Source organism: Epinephelus moara, chromosome 16 (genome assembly GCF_006386435.1).
Source record: "Epinephelus moara isolate mb chromosome 16, YSFRI_EMoa_1.0, whole genome shotgun sequence".
NCBI lineage: Eukaryota > Metazoa > Chordata > Actinopteri > Perciformes > Serranidae > Epinephelus > Epinephelus moara.
The window spans coordinates 37,966,149-37,980,476 of record NC_065521.1 but is presented as its reverse complement, the minus strand read 5'-3'; the positions used below and the strand labels follow the sequence as shown (position 1 = coordinate 37,980,476).

The window sequence follows — 14,328 nt, the reverse complement described above, 5'->3', positions numbered from 1 at the left end:
AAACAGACTGCCAATATCTCATCAGGAACTGGGAACAAAAGCCCATTGAGATGTTATGATATGAATGATAATTCAGCGAGTGTGTGTGTGTGTTTGCTCGGCCATATGGGCTTTGTGTCAACACTCTGGGTCCAGCCAGGTCTCGCTCGGGACCGGCAGAGCAGGATGCATTTTCATAAATCATTTCTTGACACCACATCAAGGTTATGTGGTTGGCAGTCTGTAGCCTGTAAATTGCCTTTGCATTGACAATGCAAAGGAGCTCCGCTGGGATTTAAGTAGTTCAGTAGCTATTTATGGCCCGAAAATTAGGATGACCTTTTCCCAAACTGTGATAATGGTGCCGTTGATATAAACCAATTCACCGAAGTGAAATGTATTCTTATTTACTGGAAACCATTTGTGCAGGAGCTATATGTATACAGACAAGCTAGCTATTGTTACCCCTCCATGATGCACCGGCTGCATGCTACTCACAGTGTGGAGGTAATAATTAGCTCACTACAGCAGGGTAACAAGTTAGCACCCCCGTCCTGCTGTGCATCTCTGTAATTGGTCCCCTCATGTGGCACAGTCGGGCCCCAGAACAAAGGGTTCCCAGAGGGGGAATCTATGCTGACCCATGCTGAACCCTCCACAACAATGACAGGCAGGAAGCATTTACATATGCTGACAGACTTGTCTCTTCCTAGGGTGGAGTGCTAGGCACTTCATTAAAGCAACATCAATACCTGCTGATAGAAAACGAGGAGTGGGCCCGTGTGCATCGCTGTCTGCTCGGAGACACTATAGTGAAATGACATAGGGCTGTCACATCCAATCTCAAATAAATGGACGGCGTTTATTAGATGGGGTGTGTGTGGAAATTGATGGGAGAGAGGCTGTGAGATGCTGTCTGAGCTGAGCCTGTCTGTGAATTGTCTGCATGCATCAGCAATTGGTTTACCCACAAGCTGTTCACCTGAGCATCAGCTGCCAAAATCTGTCGGCCTGTGGGTTCACCCGAGCAAATTTCCACACTTTCTGAGCGTCGTTTTGTTGTTTCCGTCAACAACGAAGAAAAAAAAATTACTGCCTTCCTTTTGTGTGGCCAAATGTTAACATGCTGCTCTGCATTCGTGCCTCAGAGCGAGAAGATCGCGCAAAGTCAGACACAGGTGACATATCTGTCGATTCAGCAGGAGTGCAGGTGGGTTCATTCATTCATTGCATCATGGTGCTGTGAATTCATTCTCTTATCCCGTTAAAGGAAGGGTAAATCCTCCTTCCATTTGACACGCTGCTCATTTAGCTGAGAGGCACAGTGGCTGGCTGCAGGGAGGGGAGCTGTGGGTGGGGGAGCAGTGGTGATAGTGTTGGTGGTGGTGGGTGGGGGGCTGTTTGGGAGGTGTCGTCCTGAGCAGATGGACCTCTCAGTGGCGTAGTAAGTGGAGTCTTCACATGGCAGAGGAGACTGCAGGATCTCACAGGACTGGGACGCAGCATCCAGGTGGCCTCAGCCCCTCCTGACCAGCTGGAGGAGCGATGGGACCATCTGACGCTCGCAGGAAAATGATACACTTTTCTTTGCTGCTTTGTTTTGTCTCGACACAAAAGCCCTGAGCCAATCAAGGAATTTAGCTAATGAAGCTTAGAGAAAATCCCTTTGATTACATATTCAATGTCATGGTAACAACAGGAGGACAGCATTTACATGCAGTCTTCAGGTGAATACTTGCAGTTTAATCACCATAATCACCTCTTTTTTTTTTTTAAATTTCAAGACAAAAATAATAAACCTGATGTATTCCTTGAGGTGATTTCCTCCAAACCCACTCTTCAAATCTGCATCAACAACTGACTGCAGTGATTTCTGTGCAGCTTACACACGTTGCAATGTAGATTCAACAAATCCAAGTGAGAAAGTCCCATCTGTGCTTCTCCTCCACTGATCCTGGGCCCTGGAGGCTACATCGGGCTAATTGTGGCCCCATTTTCCTCTCCTTATCTTTTTGTTTTTACTCAGTGTTGGGGTCAGGGAGGCTCCCAAGTGACCAGCGGCAGGAGCAACAGCCATCGGCCCCCGCTGAGCATCAGTAATTAGAGCCCCCCCTCCTCCTCCTCCCGGCCGGGGAACCTCTCGCTCTCCTTCTGAAGGGCAAGGGGGCAGAGAGGAGGAACAGCTGCTGATGGGAAACCACTCTCCGGTTCCCATGGATGACCAGCGTCCCTCCATCGTCCTCAGAGGATGTGCAGCAGCATCTTTGATAGGGATGATGGGGGCTTGGACCAGACATATTATAGGATCTGTCTGGTTTCTCATGGCTGTTTATCTTGCCTCTTTCTTTGCTATCACCATTTCCATGACTAGTTGGTGATTTCTTAATCTGGTGGTGCTTTACTACTGAGAGCATTTCACTCTGTGTTTGAATACTGGCATTGCAAGACTTACATGCATCATGTGAGCTATAAATTACTATAAGTGGACAATAACATTAGCATGGCCTTTGTGAAGCTTATAATGGTCACTTTAATTAAAAGTGAAACTGTCCACTGGACTATTTAATGGTCCATTTTCACAGGTGGTGACAAAATGTTAGTTAAACCCAGGGGTGGAGGAATTACTCAAATCCTTTACTTTAAAGATATACTATGCAGCAATTTCCTAAACAACAATGTATAGACTCATACAGAAGTAATCCTTCCCAATCATCACTTATGACCCACTACAAGTGTGTCACAGTGTTTTTATCTGCAGAGACTTTGCCCTCTGCCTGAGTTTTCTTATTTTCAGTGTTCAGGACGTTTATGGGCGTGTATCCCCACAGCGCTCAGGTGAGGTCGGGGCTTTATAAAAAGAAAGCGACCAGGTGCCAGACTCAGCAGCAGGCATCCTAGAGGAACAGCGCCAGAAAAACGCAAATATAGCAAGGTGAAACACCCAACCAGAGTGAATCTGGGGTTTGCTTTTACTTTCACTTTCGCTGACATGTGCTTGCAAACAGTAACTGACAACCCTGCATAGTGTACCTTTAAGTCAAGTACCAGTACAGCAATTACAAGAATAAGTCCTGCATTCAGAACCACCAAAATATCATCAGCAAAATGTGCTGAAAGCATCGAAAGTGAAAGAACTCTGTCTTCAGAAAAATGTCACCTGTGACTGATGTAGTCGTACTTTGCTTTTAAAACTGATGCAACAATGTGTAAGCAGCCTTTTATTGCTGTAGCTGGTTGAGGTGGAGGGTTCCTAATCTTGTTTAATTTTTTTCTGTAAAGAAAAAAGATTTCTGTTTAATCTGCAAAGTAATTCTATCCATCACATAAATGTATGTGGAGCAAAAAGTTCAATATTTCCATCTTAAATGTTGTGGCGTAGAAGTGTAAAGTAACATAAAATGGAAATACTCAAGTACATGTGCCGAGTAAATCTGCTTCCCATCACTGGGTCCACCTAAATACAATAAATAAAGTCTAAACTGACAACAATTTATTATGAATTAAACTATTTAAACTTTACAATGTTAATATTTAGGACTATGTTGTGATGTCCAAAGTAATATTCACAGTGATAAAATGCACCAACAACCTGTTTTTAATAGTTGCATGCCTGTTTAAATTTAAAGACAAATGCGCCATATGAAAGGTGTATAAATGTCAGCATTAAATGTTCAGCTCACTTGTGTAACATAAATTGTAACTGTTTTATTTTTTCACATGCACAGTATAAATGTATTTCACTTTCAAGGACTACAGAGTGTGGAGTGAGAGGTTTTAAATGTATAGAAGTGTGCTTGCGCCATCTAGTGGGCAGACAAGTTGACAGTCTCAGGATTGGTACAATGCACCTTTTAGCCTAAAACTACTGTATCAGAATGAATGACAGCTGTGTCACAGTGTTTAACTTATATTTATACAGATTAATAGTATTTCCCATCATAGTGTATTAAATGACTTTAAACACACATATTGATAAAGTTAAGTGCAAACATGATGTAAAAATCACAGCTTCAAATGGAAGAAAATAAATGCAAAAACATCACTTTTATAAACAAAAAGCTGAAGGATGATAAACTCTAAGAAGAACCACAAAGACAGAGTTCTAGACTTAGCTTAGCTTAGCATAGAGACTGGATTTAGGGGTAAACGGCTAGCCTGACTGTCCAAAAGTTTTTAAAATTCTGGTTGCCAGCACCAATAATGTTCATCAATTAACATGTTTTATCTTATTTAATCTGCAAAAAAGAACAAAATGTAAAAACTACACTCCAAACTAACTCCCTGTAAAACCACAGCATTTATACTCGTTGATTTGTGCATGGTTTTAACAAGAAAAAAAACAAACAAACAGATTAATTAGTGAACATTGGAGGTGGCTGTAAGCAGATTTTTTTCAAACAAAGCTAGGCTAGCAGTTACCCCCCTGCTTCACATTTTCATGCTAAACTATGCTAATTGAATCCCACCTCTAGCTGTATCCTTAATGCTGCAATCCATTGCAAGTCGGAAGTCGACAATACGGAGTCGGTGTTCCTGACTTGCGATCTAAACGTGTCCCAGTGCATCTCCTCAGGAAAACATGGACACCTGCAGCAAACTGATGTTTGTTTGTAAGGTCTCTGAGCTTCACAAGCATCTCCAGACGACCCACATCAGTTACCAAAGCGCCATTAGCAAAGAAAAAAAGGCATATAAACTAAGTCAAGTGCTTGTCTTTGCTAGTTGAAATAACCTACAACAGCTCAAAATTGTGTAAACAGGTGCAGTAATAGTGTGAGCCACTACAGTCAATAGCATGAAGTTGTTTTACTCATGATCTTCTGTGAGGCACAAATCAACCGAATAGAAATGGAGATGGCAGCTACAATGTTAGAGCACGTTTCACAACACAAACATTACATAAAACACTAAATAAGGTAAAATAATTCATGAAAATTTCATTCTGCTTGGTTCACTGTGTGTCGCCATGTTGCTCTGACGTCACATTGCTCTGACGTTTCCAACTTGATGACTTGTGTCATACTTGAATGATCGTACCATTGAACTTTCCTGTGTCGGAGGTCATTTTCTTCCAAGCTCCGAGTACAATGGATTGCAGCATAACACACAGCTATGAGAGTGGTATCAGTCTATTCATCAAACGTTTTGTAAGAAATTGAAAAAGCTTGAACTATTCTTTTAACGGAGAGTGTCTCCAGCTTCCTCTGTGCTTCAGTTCTCAGATTTACTGTCATAAAGGACATTTAGTGGTGCAGAAATCTCCCGACTTGAACAGCCGGTAGACGTTAACCAGTGGGAACATGGTGACCGAGCCAACTAACGAGCCAATCTGTGCTGCGGCTCCGCACCAGACCAGGGCGCTGTGGCTCCGGTCTCTGAGGATGACACCCACCATGACTTTGACATATGACAGAGTTCCAGTGAAGAAAAGCCATGAGAGCACCTGTTGAGAGCACAATTAAGAATTATTTTAAGAACAAAATTGACGCATTTGAATGATAATCTGAGAAATGTTGAACATCATTGTCTGAAAAACAAAACAGCCCAAATATGAGGGTTGGTTAAGTCAGTAAGCAGAGTTGCTCAATACTCAGGTCTTTAGTAAAGCAGGGGTTGAACTTTGCCACAGTTATTACCCAGATAAAGCCAGTGAGGATTGTTGGGTTTTACTTACAATGATTATCTCTCCCAGCACTGACCCTTGAAGCAGAGGACATGGACTCAAAGCTGCCATAGCCATGTTATAGCTGCCAAATCCTGTCCCCAGTGCCGTCATCACGCCAAGAAATACCAGTGACCTAAAAACAACAGAGGTGTGTTATCAGTAACTTCTAAGGAATGCACTTAGAGATAAAAGACAGTCGCTCTTTAAAAGGATAGTTTCATTGACTTTTATTGTCCCACATAAACAATGTGCCGAGGACATTCTTTTGAGTTGTCTTTGTTGTACTAGCTTCTGTAACTCATTACATCCTGTCATTCAGGGTTTATTTCATCGGCCTTTCTGAGAAAATGAAGTTTTCTTGAGGTTTAATTCTATATTCTGAGGCAAATTAGCATCCACTACAGCAGTTACTACTAGACATTGAAACCTTGATTTCATGATTTTAATGAAGTTAAAAAACAATTTGTGTGCACAGAAAATACTCGTGAAAATTTACAAGCACAGCATTGCGAGCATGTAGGCCATCATATCTTGGTTTCATCCATATCCATAAAACTGACAAAAAGCTCTCTTTTCAAAGTCTCTGCTGTTATATAAACAAAAATATTAGATAATTTAAAAAAAAACCTGACTACTTTCTTTTAGGTATTAGCTTCGTTATTAATGTCAGTGGGATTTTGAACGAGGTTTTCTTACTTCTGGAGCAGAACCTGGAAGTTCAGCTTTCACTTTGGCTCTGTTAGCTTCAAATAAACTTAACAATATATACTTAATATATACTATATACTATATTTTTGCTCAGAATGAGGACTGTGAATTCAGTGGATTTTTGTGCTCTGTTTCAGTCCGACTGTTTTCAACATTTCTCATTGTACAGCTAAACAGTACACTAAAATATATTTCAGAAAACATCTGAGGTGAGAAATAAGCTGAAGCTGTGATAGATTCTGGCACATGCCATTAGAGGCAACTGTCAGTGTGTCTGCACTATTACCACCCTGGTGTACACCTGTGGTGCGTTGTGTAGATAGAGTCTACACACTTGACAGTTATTGTAGCCAGCAGTTTGCCAGATCCACCGCTAAATTTCAACAGTAAGAACGATGTTTATGTCACCGTGACCATATGGCCCATACAAACATATACAAGTCAGGGGAGACTGACAAGACACAGAACTGATGAATGTCTTTCAGGCTCATAAAATCATTCATTCACTCATTTTCCGTAACCACTTATCCTCTTGAGGGTCGTGGGGGGGCTGGAGCCTATCCCAGCTGACATTGGACGAGAGGTGGAGTACACCCTGGACAGGTCACCAGACTATCACAGGGCTGACACGTAGAGACAGACAACCATTGTCACTCACATTCACACCTACGGACAATTTAGAGTCACCAATTAACCTGCATGTCTTTGGACTGTGGGAGGAAGCTGGAGTACCTGGAGAAAACCCACGTTGACACGGGGAGAACTTGCAAACTCCACACAGAAGGGCTTCTACTACATAAAATCAGATTGTGAACGTTACTGTCCATGCAGGCAATTATTTGTAGACTAGGAAAGCTACCATGGCTTTTGCCCTGTAGGCCGACATTGTTGTTTGTTTAATCAGCTGAGAATTACATGGTTGCTGCTGCTGGCTGACATATAACACTTCATTTAAACAGTTTTCCCGGCCTTCGCCATTAACGTGTTAAGCTGTGCACGAGTGCACTGAAATGGAGCTCATGTAGTGCTGTGTGTATGTCGTGGCAGTTTCAGCAGGTGTGGCAAAAAAGTTATTTTCATCTGTATCTCTAATGGCCGGTATTGATAGGAGAAATGATTACAGCACGTAAAATCAATGCACATATGGGCATCTGGGTTACTTTAAGTCAGACTGCTGTGAACCTATCCTTTAATTTAAAATCAGTCTACACAACAATCATGTTACCTGTTTTGGAAGAACATTGCAATGGTGCAGGCCACTGGATTGGCCACTGATGCCAGAGCAGCAGAGAGGTGATAGGCCAGGTTTCCGTAGGGCTTACAGGAGTACGTCTGCACAGAGGGCAGCAGGCCGTTGGTAGCACCATTAACCCACACCACCATAAAGTAGATGAAGGTCAGCTGGTACACTGAGTGTTTTGGGCCGGGCAGCAGAAGCGTGCTCTGGGCTGCCCCCTCACCCTGGCATTTTACACCCTCGCCATCAGTCTCTGCTCCGGGGTTGTCCAGGCCGGAGCTGACAGATGCCACGGTGTCTGGCACAAGGTTTTCAGTGGACAGCTCAAGCGTCCGAGGGAGCCTGTTCAGTGCAACAAAAGCAGCCAGGCTGATGCACATCATGGCTGCTAGGAAGATGAAAAACACCTCTGTGGAGAAGTTGGGGGGAAGATACTCTGTATGTAAAGACCACATGTTTGAGTCTGTGTGGTTTCCTTCAGTCTGAGATGAGTTGACACATTTAGAGATGCCCACACTTTGTGCCAGAGCGACTATGCCAGGAATGAAACCACTGAGCCCCTCTCCAATAAAGTATGTGGTGATGTATTTGGCTGGAAGCTGCATCATGAAAGGCAGGAAGGTGACTGAGGAGGTGCAGTCCACCAGAGAGAGGAAGAAGGTGATGATGAAGAAGGCAGTGCTACGTGGCGCCCCGGCCACTATTGTAGTCTTGTCCCACAAGAAGACGAGCAGGATGCAGGAGAGGATGCCGATGGAGAGGATGGAGTAAATGACAACACGTTCATTAAGACGACCCGGGCACAGTTTGTGCATGATGGTGACCAGAAGAGGTCCCAGATTGGCCAGCTGGATGATGACTGTCAGGTAGGAGGGGAGCTCCCAGCCCTCTGGGAGAGTGTTGACGATGAGTGGCAGCTCCACCCACAGACCGTTTACTGCCACCCAAGAGCCCAGGCCAAAGGCACAGGCTAGTATGTGCACGAGCAGAGCCATGGTGCAGCCGGGTCAGTCCGAAAAAAAATTGAAGAAGCTGCCTCCCCAAATGGTCCCACGTCTGCTGTGCGTCATACCTAGAACAAAAAGCCAGGAACATCAAACTTCACCATTACATATTATTCCAAAATAAGAAGTTACTAGGTCTTAAATGTTCAAGAAATCCATCCAATCATTTTCATCCGCTTATTCGGGGCCGGCTTGCGGGCGCGGCAAGCCAAGCAAAGCACCCCAGATGTCCCTCTCCCCACCAACCCTTTCCAGCTCCTCCTGGGGGACCCCAAGGTGTTCCCAGGCCAGATGAGATATGTAATCCCTCCAGCGTGTTCTGGGTCTGCCCCGGGGCCTCCTACCAGTTCAAGAAATGTCTTGTAAACTAGATTAATAAAAGGGTTAATCCGCGCTTACATCAGGTGGCATCTTGCCGTGCCAAAAAGTTTGGTTTTAATTTTGGCAGGCAGATTTTGACCAAAAACAAATATTCACATGCATTGTATTGAAGGCAGAAATCTCAGAGATAGAGGTCTTAAAAATTTTCCAAATAAACCAAAACTACCAGTATGATTACCATGCAACTAAACACATACTTTTTTTTTTCTTTTTCTTTTTTTAAGATTATTTTTGGGGATTTTTGCCTTTAATTGACAGGACAGTGTGGAATGGGGAAACAGAGAGATAGTAGGGGGATGACATGCAGCAAAGGGTTGCAAGCCAGAATCAAACCTGCGACCGCTGACCGATCACCAGTGTCTTTTTATGGTTTTAAAGGGCACAATACAGTAATGTGATGTAATATTCTGACCTTACTAGACTGTTCTAGCTGTTCTATTATTTGCCTTAACCCACTTAATCATTATATCCATATTACTGATGGTTATTTATCAAAAATCTCATTGTGTAAATGCTTTGTGAACACACCAATAGTCAACCCTACAGTGCTGTCACAATATCAGTATCAAGGTATTTGGTCAAACATATTGCAATATTTGATTTTCTCCATATCATCCTGATGGCATGACCACTGCAGACCACTGTTCAACACACAACAAACTAGTTGTGATTTGGCGAGGCGAGTCATTGCTGTTTTTCCAGCGGCTTTTTAGGCACCAAATGTGGGTACCTCTTGCTTTGTTTCCAGTGGGCATAGAACCGTGAAAAGCAGTAATTTTTACTGAGGCATTTCTGCTTTTCCAGCAGGGATTGCACCCCCAAAACCAGGTATTTTACAACAAAACAAAGCATTTTCCTAGGCATTTTTTTCTGGTGACTGGGTTGTCACCTGACAGAGGGGAGTTGTGTTGCACATTATTTACCTATAAAGCTCTACTGTTAAAACTGCCAATTTACCTGCTCTCTGATCACATATAAATACAGTTATTTTAATGTTAGGTGACCAGGAGTCCCACACTTATTTTCTTTTTAGCTTATGAAAAGTAAAATTGAGTTAAAGTGAGCTATTGGGTGCAGAATTCAGCATTGTTCGCCATGACAGCATGTGTGCTGTGGAGATGTTGAAGGTGCAAAAGAAAGTGATGAAGAATAGATGGCAGCTGTGGGAAGGGAGGAGCCTGAGCATGAGCCAGTTTATATAGCCCAAGGGCCCAGCTGAGCTGAATCAGCTGACGACCCTCTGCTGTCAGCCAACATGTCGTTTTCACAGGACACACTTTGACTTGTCACAGAAGGAAAAGCACGGGTGTAAATAATCAAACCAATGATGGCTGAATTTCATTTAGCTGGTATTGTGTATGCTGGCTCACTGTCACACTGTGTTGACTTACTGGGAATACAGAGCCTTAATGTTGTAAGTCACATGTTCTTTTCCTATGAAGACAAGTCAACATGTCTGATGTGAAAAGGCCTATTGTCCACTGAGGTTGCCCAGGACAACTAAGAACAAACAAAATGCCAAATAAATGTGGTTACATAGTAGAAATTTAATTATTTCCCTCAGACATGTAGTGAAGTTCAACTGTAAGGTAGCATAAGGTGACATAACATAAATATCCCTGATAATTCATGAGAGCAAATGTCAGCTGAGGCCAGTTGAGTTACTGCATCATTATCAGTAAACTATTACAACCTCATGTGCATTAATGTAACAAAGCAATTCAAGGACAAGAGTCTTTCTACACAGATAACGCCGGTGGGAAACCAAGTCTCTCCTGACAGAAACTAGCAGCAATATCATTTTAGTTCACACCCACAGTACGCTACTCATGTCTCAAGCAGCTGATACAATTTTCACATCCCCTTTCACACGTTGTGGAGGAATCCGACAAACCATATGGACCCGCACGCGCTGTCTCTTGGCACCCATGTGGCTTTCACACTGATCTCATGGTGATGTACAAAAATAGTCAGAAAATGTGCAAATGATCACGTGAGATTTCCACGGTGGTTCAAAAATGTGTCTCAAAGGCTTCTGAGAAAAACAGAGTCATGCCTTTAAATAATGGAATCACTTAAGATAATGGAAGGAGAGTGTGGTCTTTGTAAAGATTTTCATGTTTTAGAAGAAAGTACAGAGTCAACCAAACACTCACTGCTGATCCCACAAGCAAATAAGACACAGAAATGTACTTACAAGTTCCTTCAGTCCCTGGAGGCGTTGGATATGACTTGCTGTCATCTTATATAGAGGTTAGCGACAGGCCTCCTTCGGCTGTTCTTACATGCACACACTGATGAGAATCACATGGGGCTTCTGGGTAGGTCAGAGTCCACTCCAGCTGTTGATCAGCCCCAATGGATAACAGAGGGCAGTGTCTGTATTCACTGAGCTTTCCTCACTGCACCCACCTCTTAATTAGGTCAAGTCAGTGCTGAAGCCCTTTGACGTGCCCATGACATCTTATCTGTCATACATTTTCCTGCCCCAGCAGGATAATAAAATGTGCTGTAGTAGTTGTTATTGACTGTGTAAGCCTGCAGCGCCCCCTGCTGGCCTCCTGTGGGATCTGACACTGAGGCACAGAGCTTAGATCTTGAACACATAAGACAGTCAGTGGGAGGTTTGCAGTCTTGTGCAACAGACAGTTGCAAAGGGAAGTAGACTCTTCTTCATTTCTATTCATAGTACAGTTTCACAGTGTCACAAGGTAAAGAGTGCACTTACAGTTTACCACATACCTCAAACTTATGTCATGTTAGTTAATACTTACTTCATTTATTTCTTTTTATTTAAAAGGTAACATGTACAGTTTAAAGCTCCAGTGTGTAGGATTTATGGGGATGTATTGGCAGAAATGGAATGTCATACAATAAATATGTTTTCTTTACTGTGTAATCACCCAAAAATATGAATCATTGTGTTTTTGTAACCTTAGAATGACACTAAATATATGGAGAGGGTCCTCATCTATGGAGATTGCCATGTTGCATTGCCTTGTTTCTACAGTAGCCCAAAATGGACAAACCGAACACTGGTTCTAGGTAAGGCCATTGCGTTTTGCTTCATCCACTGTGGTTAGCAATCCCTCCATGACGAGCAGTGTCAGAAAAATACTTGTTTTTCAATGTGAAACTGCGTTATTCAGTGGTTTTACTGGTTTAAATCACCTGGTCCGTTTGTTTGGAGAGGAGGAGACCTCTCTGGATGATTCAGCTCCTGTTCAAAACCTCCTAAATGTCTGGATCTGAAGTTATAAGAGAAAAATGTTAGCACACATTAGCAGGTGCATGGGTAGCGGCCCAAAGAGCGTAGGAGAGAGACTGATTTGTAACGTGAAACTGCTTTATTCAGTGGTTTTACTGGTTTAAATCACCTGGTCCATTTGTTTTAAGAGGAGGAGACCTCTGCAGATAATTTGGCTCCCGGTGAAACTCTCTTGGACAATGATCCTTGAAGGAATTTTAACTAGGCGAAGTTTCAGCTGGTTACAATCTGCAGTCCTCATCACCGCTAGATGCCAATAAATCCTCCTAAATCTTACACACTGGACCTTTAAAACATAAATGTCACCCATTTGATACACCATACCAGATCTTAGCTTTAATCTAATTCACATCTGTTGTCCCTCAGCAGGTCAACACAAAGAAACAACACTATTAAAAATATACTACAAAGTTATACAACTTATGCAGTGAAGCCCAGTTAACTAAACAAGACCATGAGTCGGGGCGTCGGTGGCTTAGTGGTAGAGCAGGTGACCCATGTACAAGGCTGTTGCCGCAGCGGCCACTCCAGCCTGTGGCCCTTTGCTGTCCATTAAAGGCTAAAAATTCCCCAAAAATATCTTTAAAAAAAAAAAAAAAACAAGACCATGAGTCAAGGGTCAGCCTCCAAGGCTGAGTAATGAAGCCAATGCAAAAGTGCCATAAACTGCAGTTCATCCCACGGCCACATTAGGCTGGCTCCAACACGGATTAAATCCCCACAGACCCCCATGTTAAAATGCCCAACTTTACAGCATAAATAAACATGTTTACAGCCTGGTACAAAAAAACAGTTTTGGTCTCTGGAGCTAATTACAAAATTCATGACAGGTGTACAGGAGGTTAATTCTTTTATAACTCACCTGTTTACATTTTATTAAGGCCCGAAGTTAGGCATCTTTAAGGGCGGGCCACTTGAGTGACAGGCTGTCTGCGAGGCGTCACCACAGTCTGTGAGTCAGATCCATCCCTTGCTCCTCCACAGCTCCAAAGCTGAAATTCCGAACTCGAGGCCTTAAAACAGCAGTCCACAAACCAGTGGGTGTTGTCACATGGCTACGTCCATTATTTATACTGCCTATGCTGTAAGTCTGCGGCCATGCTCGTGGCTCTGTGAGGCTTCACTTCACTGTGAGACACATGTCAATGTCAGTGTGCTCATAGTGGCAACACTCACATGTTGATGTTAAGCAAATAATGTTTAGCATGTTGAAAATATTAGTTTAGCCTGTTGGCCTACTAAAATTTGCTAATTAGCATAAAACAAAGTACAGCTGAGGCAGGTGGGATTGTGTTTAGTTTTGCAGGTATTTAATCATTAAACAAAGTGTTTAAATTTCAACCTGATGACGGCACAAATACAGAAGTTAAGCTATCACCAAAGTTCATACGTTCACGTGTCATTAAAAAGTCTTAAAATGTCTGTAGTAAATTTAATGAATACTAGGCCTTGTACAATGCATCCAGAGGGGGACATGGAGGTCTGGGCCAACCCATCCCATAGTTATTGAGACATTTCCTTTAAAAGCCACATAGTGGTGCAACAGGAAAAGTCAGTGGAATCACCAAAGCCATAGGATTCATCCTCGGCTGAACATGGATGTCTGTAAAAAACAAAAGAAAAGAAAAAAGATCATGTCAGTTCGTGCAGTATGAGATCTTTCAGTCTGGGACATGGAGTCATGTTTAATGTTATTAGTATAGATAAACCTTTCCCTATGTACCACTATATATATTCATATTATTTTGAGTTGTCATAGCTGGAGAAGCACAGGTTTAAGTAATAACAATGGCTCTTCCCAGTAAATGTCACAGTAAACCAGCATGAACATGAGTCTATAACAGGCTCACCTCGCTGGAATGCATTCATTATTAATGTTATTAGTTACACCTGCGACATGTGGAAATGTCATGAAATCTAACATTGTTGTCAACCTTTTTCACGATACGGTGTTTTTTTGTGCTCATTATCTGGTCAGGGAGACAGGTGCTAATGTCTACTTGTTCTTTTCCTCGCTGCTCGAACTTGTTCTCAGTTCTGCTTGTCACTTTAATTGACCTTCAGGCATACACATAAACATTGTTTT

The 14,328-nt window shown here is 42.6% G+C and overlaps 1 protein-coding gene across 4 annotated transcripts; it reads right to left on the bottom strand.

The window, feature by feature from the left end:
* Positions 1-3,682: 3,682 nt before the first annotated feature.
* Positions 3,683-13,377, bottom strand: slc52a3 (solute carrier family 52 member 3). Of its 4 annotated transcripts, none has more exons than XM_050065515.1 (5): positions 13,105-13,376; positions 11,172-12,222; positions 7,578-8,661; positions 5,654-5,777; positions 3,683-5,422 (listed from the first exon to the last, which is right to left on the bottom strand). In XM_050065515.1, exons 3-5 carry the CDS (start codon positions 8,582-8,584, stop codon positions 5,210-5,212), a joined length of 1,344 nt encoding a protein of 447 aa, XP_049921472.1. In that variant the 5' UTR covers positions 8,585-8,661; positions 11,172-12,222; positions 13,105-13,376; the 3' UTR covers positions 3,683-5,209. The 4 variants fall into 4 exon arrangements, with proteins under 4 accessions (XP_049921472.1, XP_049921473.1, XP_049921471.1 ...); XM_050065516.1 differs by having other exon boundaries at positions 11,172-11,316; XM_050065514.1 differs by lacking the exon at positions 13,105-13,376 and adding an exon at positions 12,352-12,528.
* Between the last annotated feature and the right edge of the window lie 951 nt (positions 13,378-14,328).